Source organism: Penicillium taxi, assembly GCF_028828555.1.
Source record: "Penicillium taxi strain IBT 34144 chromosome Unknown utg000004l_segment0_segment0, whole genome shotgun sequence".
NCBI classification, from domain to species: domain Eukaryota; kingdom Fungi; phylum Ascomycota; class Eurotiomycetes; order Eurotiales; family Aspergillaceae; genus Penicillium; species Penicillium taxi.
In genome coordinates, this window is record NW_026643206.1 from 4,919,152 (window position 1) to 4,936,055 (window position 16,904).

General features: G+C 45.3%; 7 protein-coding genes across 7 annotated transcripts; 5 read left to right on the top strand and 2 right to left on the bottom strand.

Annotated features, from left to right (window-relative positions):
- Positions 1–176: 176 nt before the first annotated feature.
- On the top strand, positions 177–2,063 carry N7495_006705 (arylsulfotransferase family protein; the record flags this gene model as incomplete). Its single annotated transcript, XM_057209356.1, has 2 exons — positions 177–656; positions 738–2,063. The coding sequence occupies 2 exons, from the start codon at positions 177–179 to the stop codon at positions 2,061–2,063; spliced, it is 1,806 nt and encodes a 601-aa protein (XP_057063130.1).
- An 856-nt stretch (positions 2,064–2,919) lies between these two features.
- N7495_006706 (YoaK family protein) lies at positions 2,920–3,811 on the top strand (the record flags this gene model as incomplete). Its single annotated transcript, XM_057209357.1, has 2 exons — positions 2,920–3,124; positions 3,216–3,811. The coding sequence occupies 2 exons, from the start codon at positions 2,920–2,922 to the stop codon at positions 3,809–3,811; spliced, it is 801 nt and encodes a 266-aa protein (XP_057063131.1).
- A 628-nt stretch (positions 3,812–4,439) lies between these two features.
- N7495_006707 (DUF3712 domain-containing protein) lies at positions 4,440–5,697 on the top strand (the record flags this gene model as incomplete). Its single annotated transcript, XM_057209358.1, has 5 exons — positions 4,440–4,612; positions 4,662–5,080; positions 5,136–5,150; positions 5,209–5,333; positions 5,398–5,697. The coding sequence occupies 5 exons, from the start codon at positions 4,440–4,442 to the stop codon at positions 5,695–5,697; spliced, it is 1,032 nt and encodes a 343-aa protein (XP_057063132.1).
- A 1,711-nt stretch (positions 5,698–7,408) lies between these two features.
- Positions 7,409–8,349, top strand: N7495_006708 (uncharacterized protein; the record flags this gene model as incomplete). Its single annotated transcript, XM_057209359.1, has 2 exons — positions 7,409–7,777; positions 7,855–8,349. 2 exons carry the CDS (start codon positions 7,409–7,411, stop codon positions 8,347–8,349), a joined length of 864 nt encoding a protein of 287 aa, XP_057063133.1.
- A 968-nt stretch (positions 8,350–9,317) lies between these two features.
- Positions 9,318–10,563, top strand: N7495_006709 (SDR family oxidoreductase; the record flags this gene model as incomplete). Its single annotated transcript, XM_057209360.1, has 5 exons — positions 9,318–9,339; positions 9,401–9,452; positions 9,508–9,640; positions 9,696–9,986; positions 10,051–10,563. The coding sequence occupies 5 exons, from the start codon at positions 9,318–9,320 to the stop codon at positions 10,561–10,563; spliced, it is 1,011 nt and encodes a 336-aa protein (XP_057063134.1).
- Positions 10,564–10,776: 213 nt separating this feature from the next.
- Positions 10,777–14,139, bottom strand: N7495_006710 (EF hand domain protein; the record flags this gene model as incomplete). Its single annotated transcript, XM_057209361.1, has 1 exon — positions 10,777–14,139. One exon carries the CDS (start codon positions 14,137–14,139, stop codon positions 10,777–10,779), a length of 3,363 nt encoding a protein of 1,120 aa, XP_057063135.1.
- A 456-nt stretch (positions 14,140–14,595) lies between these two features.
- N7495_006711 (putative MFS multidrug transporter) lies at positions 14,596–16,404 on the bottom strand (the record flags this gene model as incomplete). Its single annotated transcript, XM_057209362.1, has 3 exons — positions 14,596–15,846; positions 15,906–16,163; positions 16,231–16,404. The coding sequence occupies 3 exons, from the start codon at positions 16,402–16,404 to the stop codon at positions 14,596–14,598; spliced, it is 1,683 nt and encodes a 560-aa protein (XP_057063136.1).
- Positions 16,405–16,904: the final 500 nt, after the last annotated feature.

Below are 16,904 nucleotides of genomic sequence, written 5' to 3' on the forward strand. Positions count from 1 at the left end.
GTCGAGGGCTTAGGGGTTTAATATAAATGAGAAACCTATCCGGACGTCTATTAAACTTCATAAAGGTATCATATCATTTATATGGGGATCCGCCAACTCCGTCCCGGCTATCTCGGAATTTATAACCTGATATAAAATTAACTACTTGATGCTCACCTTTTCTCAATTCTTCGCCAATGTTGATGCGGGATTCCGCTCTCCATCTAAGCTTCTGGCTTAACCATGGCCGTTCACGTCCCCGCTACCTCATTGCCCTAGTTCCGACAGTCATCGGAGGATTGATCTTTTTATACCTCATTCTAGCGCCGCAACTTATCCGATTTCGATTCCGTGCAGGACTGAGCTGGTATGATCTAGGGTTATATGGCTTTGGACCTTCTCAGGACTTTGTGTCCTTCGATAAGGAGTCTCGATTCGTGGAGATATCTCCAGCGGATGCACAATGCGACCCTCGATTTACCTTTTTCGCTCCTAGAGGCGATTCTGTTGCACATCCCGGTCCAATGATCCTTGATGCGCAGGGTGACTTGGTGTGGATGAAACACAACGCAGCTACAACACAAGATTTCAAATTGCAGCGATATAAGGGCCAGGATTATTTGACTTATTGGGAAGGAGATGAGGAAGAAGGACATGGATTGGGTTCATGGTATATGGTAGGACTAGTCCCTTGGCCGTTTCCAGATCGTTTGCTCGTATCTAGCTTTTCGTCATATGGCATAAAAGACTGATATCAGGAATTTTCCTGCTTCCCGCAGCTTGATTCAAACTACAAACAACGATTTGTTATTTCCCCTGTCGGGACTATTGATGGCGACCTACACGAGTTTACAGTCACTTGTAACGATACCGCTCTTGTCTCAGTATATGAACCTATTCTATACAACCTGACATCCATTGGCGGGCCCGAAATTGGCTGGATGTATGATTCCATCGTACAGGAAATTGACATTGCCACCGGAGAGCTCCTGTTTGAATGGAGAGCTTCCAACTTCTACCCGCCCGAGTCTAGCTTTCAGCCAATAGAGAATGGGGGCTCCGAACGGAGCTTAAGTTATGACTTCTTCCATTTGAATAGCGCAGACAAAGATGACCAAGGCCGTATTCTAATTTCCGGTCGACATACTCACACTGTCACCTGCGTGGACAGTTTCACAGGTGATGTACTTTGGACTTTGGGGGGAAAGGGCAATGAATTTTCTGATCTGTCAAATGGGTCTGCCACCGACTTTGCATGGCAGCATGATGCTCGCTGGCAAGGAAGTAGCTCATTGACTTTGTTCGACAATGCCGCCAACTCCCCCCAAAAAAATGCGGATGCATCGAAAAGTCGTGGTCTTTGGATCGATCTGGACATTGATGCACGACAAGCGAGATTAGTGGCAAGCTATGTCCACCCGCAGGAGCTCCTGTCTTTTTCGCAGGGCAACTTGCAAATCCTGGATACAGGGAACGTCATAGTGGGCTGGGGACACAGTGGCGCCTTCACAGAATTCTCGGCTGATGGAGATTTGCTTTGTGATGTACACTTTGGTGCCTCGGCCTACTTCTCTTTTGGTCGGGTTGTCTCCTATCGCGTATACAAGGGATATTGGGTCGGCACTCCGGATACATTACCCGACGCAGTCATCTCAGGAAATACTGTATATGTGAGCTGGAACGGCGCGACGGAAGTCGATCAATGGCGACTCGAAGCTTGTGACGGCCAAGACATGCGAGATATGCAGTGTTCGTTGATTGAGGAGGTCGCACGAAGTGGCTTTGAGACTGAAATCGCTATTACTGCTGTCAGCTCAAAGTTCTTCAAAGTCAGCGCCATTAATTCAAATGGTCAGACTATCGGCACAACGGAGCTGCTTAGACGATATCCTCTGCATGAGAAAATAGCCCCGTATTATTGGGTCGCTATATTGTTCGCCACTGGATGTCTTCTTTATGGAATTTATTACGCTGCTGTCCGAAGCTGGCGCCATCGCGATCTCAATGGGATATATCGATTAGTGGGACACAAAGAGCCGGTCGAGGTTGACTTTGTGAATCTTGGAATAATGGCTGATGAGTAGATAGTTGACTCTGATCTCGATATCCCCTGTTTTTTGGAGTTTTCCAAGTTTGTATTCCAAGGCCTTTTTTTACATTTCAGCCAGCGTGGCATTATGCTGATCAATCTGCTCAAGTTTATTCTGTTGCTATACCGTCTTTAATTCGCCCATACCTACTTGAGTAACTTTTCCATGTTCCTTGGCTGCTGTTATTTAAAAGCTCATACAATTAGAGTGAATAAGTTTTTCTAACTTATAAAGTTCGGATTCTACTAATATTTACAATTTCGAAACGAACGCAATCCTAAAGAGTTCAAACCTCTGAATCTAGTTCAATGTGCCCTCCAATTATTGGTGATATTGCGTTATATCTATACGAAGTACTCGGTGAACATTCCTGGATTTCTAGGTGGCACGACAGGCCCAAGAACTCAAGCTGATTTACCACTGCACTAACTCAATTCCATAGCGCAGGTAGTACTCAGATGTAACGTAATTAATATTATCACAGAGTATTATACTTGCTGACTCTATTCGTCTTGGAAAGTATGTATTCTCCCGCGTATACCCGAGTTACGTAGTATAACTAAAGTGTCGAGGGATTTTTGCCCTAGACCCTGATTTTTTCTCTTCAAATTTCCACCCTCTTCAAAGGACTCCTTATTCCTAAATATATCAGGAAAATCTCAGCCCTACGAGCCGCTTACAGAGAGCGGTTGGTCGGCTCCGGTTCCGCGGGAAAGTACCGAGGTTCACTTGGGCAATTTGGTTTTCTTTTTTACGCCATTTGCCTCCTTGCGACATCTTGAAAATTTTCACTTTCTCAACTACCAACTGTGAGCTGCATCACTTAGTGCCAATTTGGGCCATAAACAAAATGGAGAAGCCTGTACAGCCGTCTCTCGATCTCGAGGCTAGCCCTTCACAGGAGAAATCTAGAGAATCGGGCCTCACGCGACGATGGAAGCAGACAGTAGATCCCGCCTATGCCGACCTGGTCTGTATCTTGCTCTGTTTCTTGACAGGATTATGCGACAGTAGTGCATACAATGCCTGGTCCTGCTTCTTGGGCATGCAAACTGGTATGGCAACAACTCTCGCCTCCTCTCTTCTCGCCAACCCCCCTTCCCCTCACGCCAAGTACGACGATAACTAACTTATATTACGCATTAGGTAATACTGTTTTCCTTGGTCTTGGCGCCTCAAATCAACCTACTACCAAGCCCTGGGGCTGGCTGAAATCCCTTTGCTCAATTGCGTCCTTCGTCACTGGCGCGTTCTTTTTCAACTTCACCATGCGATCCATCGGACCCCTCCGTCGCGGTACTCTGTTCCTCTCTTTCTTTGCCCAGGTCTGCTTGATTATCATTGCCGTTGCTCTGATCCAGGCCGATCTGATTCCGCACACTTCAAGCGATGCCTCCCTTGACCATGGTCCTCTTTTCTTGGAGCTCATCCCTATTGCGCTCTTGGCATTCCAATCAGCTGGCAGCATGACTAGCAGTCGACTCCTTGGATATAACGAGATCCCTACGATCGTGCTGACCAGTGTATACTTCGATATTGCCACAGATGACAAACTCTTGGCTGCGCCCACGGCTAACGCGAAGCGAAACCGTCGCATAGGAGGTGTGGTCGCATTGCTGGTTGGTGCTATCGCTGGTGGTTGGTTGAGTCGTAGCAGTGGTGGTATGGAATCTGCGCTCTGGATGGCAGCAGGCTTCAAGTTCTTCATCTCCTTTGGCTGGTTCTTCTGGAAGTCCAAGTAGATCTTGGCCTGTGATTTGGCAGGGGAAAATATTGCACATTGAAATTTCAATGTGAGTCGCTAATTGGTTAATACTTTCAGGGTATCTTATATTTGCTATAGATTATAGATTCCACATAATTATATGTGATAATTGTTTTAGATTTCAATATTGTATCAACCTTAAAAAGTCTGCCAACATGTAGCCCTGGAGGTCGCTCAAGACCGAGTCTCCTCTTCATTATAGAATTTGATTTGTCTCTTTCAACAGTCTTTTAGTATAAAGGGACAAATACCCTAGGTAGGTTAATTTCGATAGCTCACAGAACTGTGAATTATCCCTTTCCCCTAGATTTCTTGTCTTATTTCTATTCAGACCACCATCGCTAATATGACCAAAACCGCCGCTTACTAGTACCTACGCCACGCCGATTGGCCTCGGCAGGGTGCAGAGATGGAAATTCGGAGGTCGAATGTGAATGACGTCATACATATGAAGATAATATCTCGTCTCAAGCCAATGCCTCGTGTCTGTGAAATTCCATCCTCATTCTCCCATTGCGCCATCCCAACAATCTATGCTGTTCTTGTTACAAGCGAGAAATCAATATTAATTTCAGGAGCTCTGTCCCTTTTTTCCCAATATCATAATGTCAATCCCTAGCGATACACCAGCCTCGGGAGCGTCCACTACAGATCTTGCAAAAGTAACACCTGAAGACAAACCTACGTTTGGGCAGAAACTAAAAACACATCTGCGAAGATGGTGGTGGGCTTACTTATTGGCATTTATTTGCATAGTTCTGATAGTCATTCTTCCAGTGTAGGTCTCTTTCTCTATCCCAAGATCACATACACTGATACCTAGGTAGCGTCTACGTTGGGGTACCTCACATTGCAAACGATTATATCAACAAATATCAATTTGATTTAGATGGTCTTACAATTAGCAACCCACAACCTACTGCCTTCCATGTTAGCCAGTCTCAAAAGATCAGCATGAACGGGTTTAGTGGCAGTGGGCAACTCTCAACTTTCAATGCTAGTTTGAATACGGCCGATAACCAGGAATTTGCAGTTCTGCAAGTCCCTGAAATCGACCTCAAAGATGGTGGAAGCATCAGTATTGACCACGATCTGCATTTAACATGTGTGGACTGTTTTTCACAGGTCCTTACTTCGGCTGCTACGGACAACAACGTTTCGGTGTTATTAAAAGGGAAACCTGATTTGAAAATTGGTTCTCTTCCCACGGCTCATTTGAATATTCACAACATGATGAAAATGAAAGGTCAGTCCTGCTTTCTATATGAAACACGTGGAAAATGTTAGCTAATAGTAGATAGGATACAATTTCACTGGTAAAGACTGACATCTATAAACATAGTCTGGATAATTCATTGCTGACTCTCCACCCAGATTTGGCGAACACTCCAGGGGCAATCAACATTACAAGTCTCAGTCTCCTGAATCCTCCAGTAAATGGCTACAACTTTAACGCTACAATCACTCTCCACAACCCAACACTTTTTGTGGTCGAAATGGTATTTTCCCAGTCAATGGTAATATTGAAATCTCGGTTGTACTTATTTAGATCAATGTCTGTAGGGCCACATCATTTTCAATCTCACTATTGGAAATTCATCCGCGGGATTTTTCGATCTCCCTAACCTGGTACTTGCGCAGAATACCAGCAGCACTGAAGTCCTTGGACAAGTCGATGAGACGATGCTTGTTGAACAGGCTGTTCTGAGTGCGGACGGGTTTGGTATAATCACTGTTGGTATTCAGGGTTATAGTTGTGACTATAACGGACAGGACATTCCGTACTTCACCGCAGCGATTAAAGCCGTCTCAGTATCGGCGAAGGTTAATCTGCTTCAATATGCGGCAAGCCTATTTTCATGAGTTTGATAGTATCTGTCGGTACACCTGTATCAAGTGTGGAATAGCTATTCGATAAAGGTGATGAGGCTAACGCCTACTTCTGACACCTATCACAGGTAACGCTTTACGCCCCTATGATATCTTTGTGTCCTCTTGAAGTGGTTGTAAAGTCTGGTTTTCATTCTTAGTTTGCTATCTATTATAAAGTAACAATTTGATCACATGACTGCTTTGTTCCATATTCCAATAGTATCTTAGAAAGTCATCCATTCATATAGTGCCTGGTATAATTTTGTATGTAACTCAATATTAGTACCTAAATCCTATTTTTATGGCTCACGTCCACGTAATATTAAAGAGCCCCAAGGCTATCTATCCAATTTGAATGGGATATCTTGAAACAGACTCTCAATACAGCCCCAAGGTCTTCTCCATCTGAAAGGTAACCTTGAATTCACTAGATATTCGCTTCCCTGGTGCCTACACTTAAATGGTAATATTAGTGTCTTGGAAGCCCCTCGATTTATGAAGTTGTTAAAGAATAGCGGAGCATCTCTTACTGTACCATCATTCAAAAGGCTGGCGTATCTAGGTAATCTGACAGGGGCTGCTGACAGGAGTTGCTGACACTATCCAGTGTGGAGTACTCTGTAGATTCAAAGAAAGTCCAAACAAGTCTGTCATTCAAAGTGGTACCCCATGTGAAACCCAATTTTGTGAGCTCTCAAAAGTACAGCTGAGCTTACAATCTTACGATGCACCATCTACGAAGTATGAGTAGTCAAATAAATTTGATTATCTGTCCCCGGTGGGGTACATGTTTACTATCTATAGGTTCGTGCAGCTTATGATATAAGCTCATTTCCAACATGCGCTACTGGACCCACAGAATCCAAGATTTTCTGGGGCTGAATTTCCTATCGATTCTTATCTTCATTTGACATGCTCAACAAGTTAGTGTTTTGATGGTTAAAGCTACAGAAATCCTTTTATGTTGTAGACTATTTAGGTATAAATGACTCAAGAAATGGACAGCGCTTATACTGCCACAAATGTCGACGGTTGATGTAACTATAAGACCACACCATACTTGACCAGGTCTAGAGCTTAAAGTCTCGGTCTTGCATGTAGACTTACATATTTAAGCATGAGCTTCAAGGAAATCGGGCTTTACATGGCAAGGCTGTGATCTGACATTACCCACATACTTGGTAGGTATCAGCGACCTATGTGGTAGCCTCGGAACCTTCAAATAGTACAGTTTGGCCTTTATAGGTACATTTTCATTCTTCATACGCATTGAAGCATAAAGATAAAAGTTGCAAATAACTCGAATTATCGTGATATGTATCTGTCCATGGGTTAAAGAACTTGAGCAAAAGACTTTGAGAATTGGCTCAAGCATCGAACCAACTACGATGACTCCTGAGGTCTAACACTATACTGCAGGATGAAAAAGGTACGGAAAGTCGGGAGATGATATTACGATGAAACAACCCCTTTTATCACTAGTAAAACTCTACTCTACCATTAGCCCAGAAAACGGGGTATTTAGTAGATACTCGCCATTACCGAAGCGACGATCATGTACCTACTTAAGAAGGTATGTTCTGAGACCTTCTAGTAATGTTATATAAAGTCCATGTAGCAATTCGAGTTTCTTATTTCACTAGAATATCCTTGCCGACCTACGAGTTCTAAGGCTGTGAAAATGAATCTCAAAGCCCACAACATGTCTAAGGAGGGAATCGGCAGTTTAGCGATTCTGGTCTCATCTATCTTCTTTTCTTTCTGCTATGCTATACCCCATGTACCGAGAGACCAGCCCCTTCATCTTGCTAAAAGAGAGGATTCCGACTGGGATAAGGCCCTGAACGCTGGAAAGAAGATAGCGGCTGACTTTACTGGTACCCCGACACAATCCAAGTGGACCAATGTCAACAGTTTGGAGACAAACGGTTGGACTGATCAAGTTGATGACCCCGAGACCTTCAAATCTCTGAGCGCAGTTTTCACGTCCATCGGCCTGGATCGAGCTGATAACACGATTATAACACTCATCCAAGACCAAGATGTCACAGTCGATGGAACAGAATATTTGGTATTTTATCCCGTGCCAGCTTTGTACAAGTTGAGCCAAATTTGAAAATAGCTAATGATTTATTATTTGATCTACAGGCAAGTAACGGCTTCTATAAAAATACCTACAATGTCAAGGCTGGCGTTATCATCGCAAACGATAATAAAAGTCCCCGGGAAAAAAGATTTGAAGATGGAAACGACTGCGACGATGTCGTACCGCTGGCAAAATTTTCTGATGTGGTTTTCCTTGAGTGGCAAAAGCTCGCAGGAACGTCCGTTGATGGTCTCAAGTATATGATTCGGAGCGAAATCGATAATGCGGCTACCAAGGCGGTCATTCGGAAGGCCTGCGGTCTTGCTGCGAATGAGGAGGATTGGTCGAAGATTGAGGATGCACAGGAGTTCCTACCTGGCACTGACAATTTCAACGCACTTCTGGGCTCTCCCAATGGTCGCGGTCTCGGGTATATGCTAAGCCAGCATCAAAGTAAATTGGGCAAGGGTAAGACCGTGACTAAAATCACAGTGCAGGGTCAAAAGGTTGTTCGCACTTGGAATGTCATGATGATCCAAGAGATCGGAACGGCCTAGTTTGAGGTCATGGGAATGCCTAAGACCTGTGTGAGTGTATTTAGTTCATCTATGTATTTGAGCCTGGTCAATGAAATCATGTATTGGGATAGGAATCGAACGATATTATTGACGCGGCCAAAGGATTCGATGATTTCTAGCTTAGTTTTACAAGTTTTATAGAATTTATTCTAAATGCCTCTCCGCTGGGGGTGAGGGGGCACTGCCATGGAGCCGATAATTTGTAAATGGAGTCAACTCGCATCAGTTAGTGACGCCTGTAAATAGAGTTGGTTGGTTTCGTCGCCCTCGACTCTCACAGTCCTCTTGATCATCAGACCGTTCCTGTAGGAAAATATCTATTGTCAAATACATTGGACTGACATATGGAGTATGTGGCCGCCATGGTTCACTGTAGTAAGCGAGTCATATCCCAATAGCTAGATACAATGGAACTGCTTAGGTCGAGTAACCTCCCTCCAGGCTGGACTTGTGGAAAGTAAAGACTCTATCCTTCAGACGTCTGTGAACAATAGGACATTGATTCGATCATGGTATATACCTGTTAATAGTAGGCAACGCTGATAGTAATGCGCGGTGCTATGCTAAATATGATTAGCTTTTAAATCATGCAATGTGTTGATATATCATCTTCAGCATGATGTCCCTTTTATCAATTCCCCTTTTCATGTTTGTGATGACCAAGTGGGTCTCTTAAGTCCGATGTTTACTCCGATCATGATGAAGCTGACCAAGAAGGTGGAGTAAACTTTACTATCCTTAGTAGTCCGCTACTTGTCTAATTGTTTGTTCACATCCGGATCATGTTCAGTGGACCGCGGTGGCGTGTTTGGCAGTGGATACTGACACAGTACTAATGACGCAGTGCCTATGACGGGATTGAAAGGCCTATAAAGGCCACAAGATATCGCTTCGTGCTCTGAAACACATTTGATAATTCAATTATAACTCTCGTCAAAATCATCAAAATGGTGAAAGTTCTTCTGACCGGTATGCAAATGCATGATATTGCAGTATTACCTGGGTCAACGAAACTAATTACGTCCAATAGGCGGCAGCGGCTTCATCGCGGCCCATATTATTGATATCCTACTTGAACATGGGTATAATATGTCACTTCCACATTATCTTTGCAAACGCTAAACTTATCTCTACTAGCTTCGATACTGTGGTTACTGTTCGTTCGGATGAAAAGGGACAGCGAATTCTCGGTGCCCACCCGTCTACTCCCAAAGAGAAGCTTTCCTATGTGATTGTGAAGGATATAGCTCAAGATGGAGCATTTGATGAGGTATCGGATATCGACTGAAGTTACGGCTGAGCTCAAAACTAATGATTTCTAAAAGGCCGTCAAATCGGACCCGCCATTCGACTATGTTTTGCACACTGCATCCCCATTCCATAATAATGTTCAGGACCCTGTCAGGGACTTCCTCGATCCCGCTATAAAGGGAACTACCAGCATCTTGAAAGCCGTCAAGGCCCACGCACCCAGTGTCAAGCGAGTTGTCGTTACTTCGTCCTTCGCCGCCATTTTGAACTCCAAGCAGCACCCGAAGCTTTATAATGAAACAGTCTGGAACCCTGTTACTTGGGAGGAGGCTTTGCACCCCTCTCAAACTTACTTGGCTAGCAAGGTGAGTTCTAATGGACGAGTAATAAGTAATTGATAACCCAAGCTGACTTAACTCTTGACTTAAGACTTTTGCTGAGAAGGCTGCTTGGGATTTTGTGGAAAAGGAGAAGCCCAGCTTCGACCTTGCAACTGTGAACCCTCCAATGGTATTTGGCCCTATTGTTCACTATTTGAACTCTCTAGATGCCGTCAATACCTCCAACCAGCGTTTCCGTGATCTCATCCAGGGCAAGATGAAGGAACAAATCGCTCCTACCGAAGTCATCATATGGGTGGATGTTCGTGATATTGCGCTTGCACATGTCCGAGCTATCGAGGTGCCCGAGGCTGGAGGCCAGCGCTTCTTCATTACCGCTGGTCACTACAACAACAAGCAAATTGTCGAGCTTGCCCGCGAGACGCATCCAGAGCTCGGTTCCAAACTTCCTCCCCAGGACGTGGAAGGAGATTTCCCTAACCCTGAGTCCGTCTTTGACATTGACAACAAGAAGTCAGTGGAGGTATTGGGCCTGAAGTATCGGCCACTGAGCCAAACCGTCAAGGATACGATTGACTCTTTGTTGGCAGTTGGTGCTTAAACATCCTGTTGGTTGTCTCTCTGGGCATTTAGAACGTGGGACATACTAGATAGTGATATATTTGTAGACTGCCAATAATAATCATAATAATACGGTATAGTACATGCAATGCAATGAAGTCTCATTGCCAAATCCTGAGAATAATATTATTGTTGACACGATTCCCTTGCTCAATTTTTAGAGATAAATTTTATAATAATGCACGAAAAATCGCTAGAAGCTGGCCATTTCAATCCAGCTTGCAACAAACTGCAGCCGGCGTTCTTTATCGGCTGCCATACGGCGCGAGAACTCTTCAAAGTTAAGTTTCGCTCCACTGCCACCACGTTCCTTGGCCTCGAGCTCGACCTGGTTCAGAAAAGCCCATCGGGAAAGAGTCCGGTCTGATGGTCGACGAGGAAGTGTAGATGCCTCTGGCAATGGAGCCGACTTAGTTCGAGGTGATGGAAGTGTTTGCACAGGAGAAGGAGGCTTAGGGGCTGTTGCTTCAGCCTGTGGCGATGAAAGGGATAGGGGGATGGCGTGATCTGGCTGAAGACGGAGGTGGTCTGGGAGGCCGGATTGGCTATCGTCCGAGACTGGTGAAGCCACCATAATCACAGGATCATCACGGAACGAAAGGCGAGGGCGTGGTGTTACTGTATCGGGACGGAATTGGGGAAGAGTTGGATCGTAGTGTGGAGGTTTCTCGTCATCGTCGCTATCGTCATCATCGTCGTCGTCATCATCATCATCGTCAGATTGATGAGAGGAAGCGACCTCGTAAATTTGTGATTGATCATCACTGTTAGATGAGCCAGTGGTAGAAGCTATGTCGGAGTTGTCTTCGAAAATCTGACTATGAGATTGTCCGAAACTCTCGTCATTCTCAGGGTTGACAAGATGCGCTGGGAGGACATCATCATTCTCATCGTCTTGATTCATGAACAATGGAGATGGAGGTGCCAATACTGGACCTGTGCTCACGGGTGCGCTATGCAATCCATAGCCCGTATGTCTCAGCAGTTCATCGAGCGATCTCTCAGTTGTGCGAGCACGGAGCTCATTCTCATCCCGCTCTTTTGCAGTCGTCTGAGGACCAGATGCTTGCACAATCTCAATTTCACGGGCCCAAGTCTTACGTTCTGAGCGTGTCCGGTAAGCTTCCATGAGCAAGTCCTCCTTTTGTTTGAAAAGAACATCAAGCAGCTCGTTGAAGCCCTGTTGTGTAACTTGGTAGAGAATTTCCTTGCCTACATCTTTCTCGACCTCTGGAATCTCAAACCCGCCCCAACGCTCACCAACACTTCGCGAAGAAGTCGAAGGATTGGATCGAACGTCATAGTCATCAATAACATCATCCTGGAAACGGACCTTAGAAGAAGAGCGTGATCGGAAAAGCGATTCAACTGGCGGTAAATCGTCAAGGAACTCTTCATCGTCGCTCCTATCATCAAATGCTGGATCTTTTTCATAACCATCTGGTGCAGTGGCACCATCTTCTTCATCGGTATAAAAAGCTCTACGCCTCCAACGTTCGTCGATTCCATTCCTGCGGCTGTCATTAATTCGTCTTTGATTTTCATCTCGTAACCTGTTGGATAGGACGGTCTCGATCCGAGCCCTATCAATCGGTCTAGTGATTTCATGAGGCGGAAAATACTGTCCTAGTGCCTCAACGATATCTTCCTCAATGAGATGTTCTGTTCCTGGCCATAGGCCACTAGCATCGGACGAGGCGGAATCATCAGACCCACTAGCATCGTCATCATCGTCGTCATCATCATCGGCATCATCCCCGCGGAAGTGTCGAGACGAACGAGTCTCGGACTGAGTAGTTGGTAATTGCAAGGTGGAGGGGAATACCGGTCTTGTTCGACCGAATTGGTTTCTAATTGCAGCATCGCCTACAACCGAATGCCGGTCACCAAGGTCTGCACCGTCTCGCCGCAATATCCCTTCATTGTCGACGATTTCCATGTCACCGTTAGCATTGACACGCTTCCCTTCACCTATACGTGAAGTCTCGCCGGAAGGAATGCTCCCTGGGAATGCAGAACTCAGAGGCTGGCTTCCAAGAACCACGTCACGAACACCACCCTCGAGGAAATCATCTTCCATACCAGCAACCATATCTCGCGTGAGTTCCCGACTAAGGGTATAATATGCCCTGAAAACTCGGAGAAAGTCCTTTCGCTCAACAAAGCCATCGCTGTCAATGTCATATCCACGGAAAACACGCCGCAGTCGCTCGTCATTGCTCTTGTTGTTAAGACTGGCCAGACCTTTTAAAAATTCTTCGAATCCGATAAGATTATCGCCGTTCGTGTCATAAAATGCGAACATGCGATCGTAGATAAGACTCGGTGGAGGTGGACGAATGGATGTGTTAGGCACAAAGCAACGATCAAAGGTCTTACGGTCGATGGCCATGTGTAGTTTGTTAGGGTCGTCTGACCATTCGTAGTTGGCAAGACAGCGGAACTGATCCCAAAGAGCATCGAGCTCAGTGTTTTCGAAGTTTGTCTCTCGCATCAAGCGATTTGCAAGAGGCCGTGGAAGGCTTCTTGGCAGTAGCGCAGGTTTCCCTGGATACCACACTGGGAGTGACTGGCGCGGGTTTCCCAAGAATGGAGATGGGATGCGGACCTTGTAGAACAGATGTGTCTTGATGTGAACCTGCATTGCCTCGCATGTTTCACACAAATCATAGTCAATGCAGTTTGCGCAGCGATACCGAATACCTTGGATAGGCATGGCACCGCAACTATTACAAGTCACCCCACGATGAATGTAACCATCCCTCCGCGACTGGTCTTCGGCAATATGATAAAGCAAATTAAGAAGATTCTGGCCCTCGCGCGTGGGCGAAGAATCGTTATTTCCGTCCCGCCAAGAGAAAACACTCTGGTCATCAACGACGGTTTCACCACCATCAAGGTTTGCGGCAGGAACAGTCGCGTCGGGAAAGGTAGATGTTGACAGAGTAACACGTTCCCCATTCTGGCGTCTTTGTCGCAGTTCGTCTCCATAGTTTTCATCATCGTTGAATCTTATCAAAGCTCGCTCAATGCCCGCGCGCGATATTCCTCGTCGCTGCAGCTGCTCAGTCAGATAATTCCGTTCGGCACTATCATCAAGGAGGGTATGAGAAGAAGGAAAGTCTAACGCGAGGAAAGATTCAAGAAAGGTATCCTCCATCATCTCGCGCATGCGCTCTGCATGAGCTGGTGGAACACCAACTTCCTCCATTAACTGGTCGCGAGTAGCAAGCAGTGAAGGCAGAAGCCCACTTTCCACACGTCTTCCGTCCTCTGTTTCAATTCGAAATGTCCCATAAACTCCGTTCTGGCGTTCCAGTTGTTCGAGATGGGTAATCGCCCGGTAGGAGGGAGACTGAGTGATGCCAAGCTCGTCTGCGTCGGAGCGTCTTGAGCGGCGGACAGCATTTCGGCGGCGGAGTGGGCCATCCGTCACTGGTGAAATGATGTTGCTGTGAATGTATAAGATGGCATAGGCAGCTGCAACACCAGTAAAGAGGTAAAGAATGGGTCGGTATCGCGCGAGTGACACCGGCCCCGAGCGAGATTCAGCCATAGCAATATCTGCCCTGATACAAGCTACACAGACGCCGTTAAAGTATAGGGATGAGGATCATTTTTTCAACAAATCTGAGATTTTTGAATACGGAGGTAATCCTTACAAATATCAGGCAGTGATGTCTTGACGAAGAACGTGTGGCACAATTTCGAAGCGCGATGGCGGGCGGTGAGATCTACTCCGAAACTATCAAATTAAATTATCAAACTTAACTCTCTATCTAGACAACTATAGCACAGGGTGTATATCTCTATAAAGTAATATAAAGCATCAATTTAAATTTTAAAGATTTCGCGAAATCTTGCCACTTAATCAAGTACAAATCCACGATAATACTGAACTTCAAACTCCCAAGCTGCGCATAATCAATCTAAGTAATATGTCTCACTCTAGTTCTACCTAGATAGTCCCCCAATGATATGTAGAACTTTTAGTCGAGAGATAGGGTATTCTCTAGCGGTTGAGTTTCTGTTCACGAATAAAAAGGCTGCAGAATAAGGCAAAGAAGACGACAGAAGCTGTAACGGCAAAGCCCTTGTTTGTTGACCAACCATAGCAACTGCGGACGATCCTGGCAACATCAGGATCTAGTTTCTTGATGAAGTCGAGACTTTGTCGTACACCATTCACGATGCTATCAATGTCTTTGTTGCCCTTCAGATCGGATCTTAATCGCTCTCGGAGAAGTTGCTGGACAACAGTCGATGAAAGAGAAAGACCAATAACTGAGCCAAGAGACCGGAAAAGATAAGAACAAGCAGTTACGACTGCTTGATCTTCAGATGTTGCGTTAGATACTGGTAAAAATGTTAGAAACTTGACGGAGGAGAAATAATGAGCCAAGATCTCACTTAGACCGATCAGAGTCGTGGTGACCCCGATTCCATTTCCGAAGGCAGACATGACCATTCCAATAATCATTGGAACTAAACTTATCGTCATGCCGCCCGAGAAAAGGAAAATAATAAAGCATCCAGATGTGAGCAATGAGTAGCCTATTACTGTAAGCCAGAAATATCTACCGGTCCGTTTCATCACGAATCCGGCAAAGAGGGAGCCAGAGACACCGGCCAGGATACTTGGCAAGAGACGTAGGCCGGCAACAGTGGCAGAGACCCCATCGGTAGCCTGGAAATATAGCGGGATATAGAACATTGCTGCCATCCAACCTCCAAAACTGAAGAAGTTGCATGCGTAAAGAGCAAAGAAGGTGCGGTTGAAGATGATATGGCCAGGGGCGAAAGGCTCAGCCGCAATGTAGACTTCAACCAGGATGAATAGAACAAACATGAACGCCGAGATGCCCAGTGATATGGTCGTCAGTGGGTTCTTCCACGACACATTACTGCCACGGTCCAATCCAAGGAGGAGGCCGAACACCGCTGCTACAAGGACGATAGCACCAAGGAAGTCAATGCGATGTAGTTTAGTCTTCCAGTGAGCACTTTCATGCTCAGGGAGCTTCAGCATAAATGAAACCGCAGCAAAAGCCAAAAGACATAGAGGAAATTGTGCGAGGAAGGACCAGCGCCAGCCGATATAATCAGCTAATATTCCACCCAGAGGTGCACCGGTAGCGGATCCAGTAGCCCAGATGATATTAATTATACCTTGCCAAAGTCCTCTCTCGCGTAGGGGTACTATATCACTCATCAAGATACTGACGACTGTAGTCATACCACCACCTCCAATACCTTGGAAGACCTAAATAGACCGAATTAGCATGATTAATATTTTATGACGGGTTGGGATCTCCAACATACACGAGCGGCAATTAGCTCATTGATATTGCGTGCTAGTCCACAACACAAACATCCAATTCCAAATATCGCATACGCAAAGAGGAGACAATGCTTTCGCCCAAATATATCACTCAGCTTCCCATAAAGCGGCTGAAATGAGGTAAGAGTGAGGAAGTATGAAGTCGCAATCCAACTAGTCAAGTTGAGAGCATTGAGATCACTCCCAATTTGACCATAACTTGCCATGATAATGGTTTGGTCGGCAGCCGATAGGAAGATCTGAAAACATATGAGCTACTGCGATGAATCAGGCCCAATGAGGCGGATTAAAAGAGAGGTATCATACTCCTATTGAAACCGCGGGCAATATAAACTTAAGTTGCTTTCTTGCATCTGGGAAAGGCGCCTTAATCTGGTCCTCAACGGATTCTCCTGACTCTTCTGATTCATGGTGGATATCAGCTCCATTGCTGGGAGCCAGCAATGGGGATGTCTCGGAGGGAATATATTCAGAAACCATCGCCAGACGTGGCCACCATGCGAGAGATTAAAAGACTGAAAACTGTAAGAACTAGAATCAATTCTCTCGCAGGAAATATGAGTAAATCCCTTCACGGGTCACGTGGTGAAATTCCCCGCCTTGCTTGCGTGCTGCCCTTTGCAACAATAAGTACTAAATAAAGTCCAAGTAAATGTACAACAACTCCTGCTAGTTAATTGGTGTAGTGTTGGAGGGTTCCAAAGCTAGACCTATGCACCAATTAGCTACTGTATTGTTGCTATTTTCGAAGCTTATCCCTTGTGCTGTCGGAGGAGTGAAAGCATATCAGAGTAGAATATATAGTTATGACTGGCTGATAGCAACCTTGGAATGCTTATCAACCAATAACAAATAGCTCTGATTGGCTATTAGTTATCTATGGCAAAAAGTACGATGATAATCTTACTATCTCGTGTACGCGTTTGATCGCTATTCAACTCTACTATGAAATCTATACGAAGACGACTAAGGCTATTCCT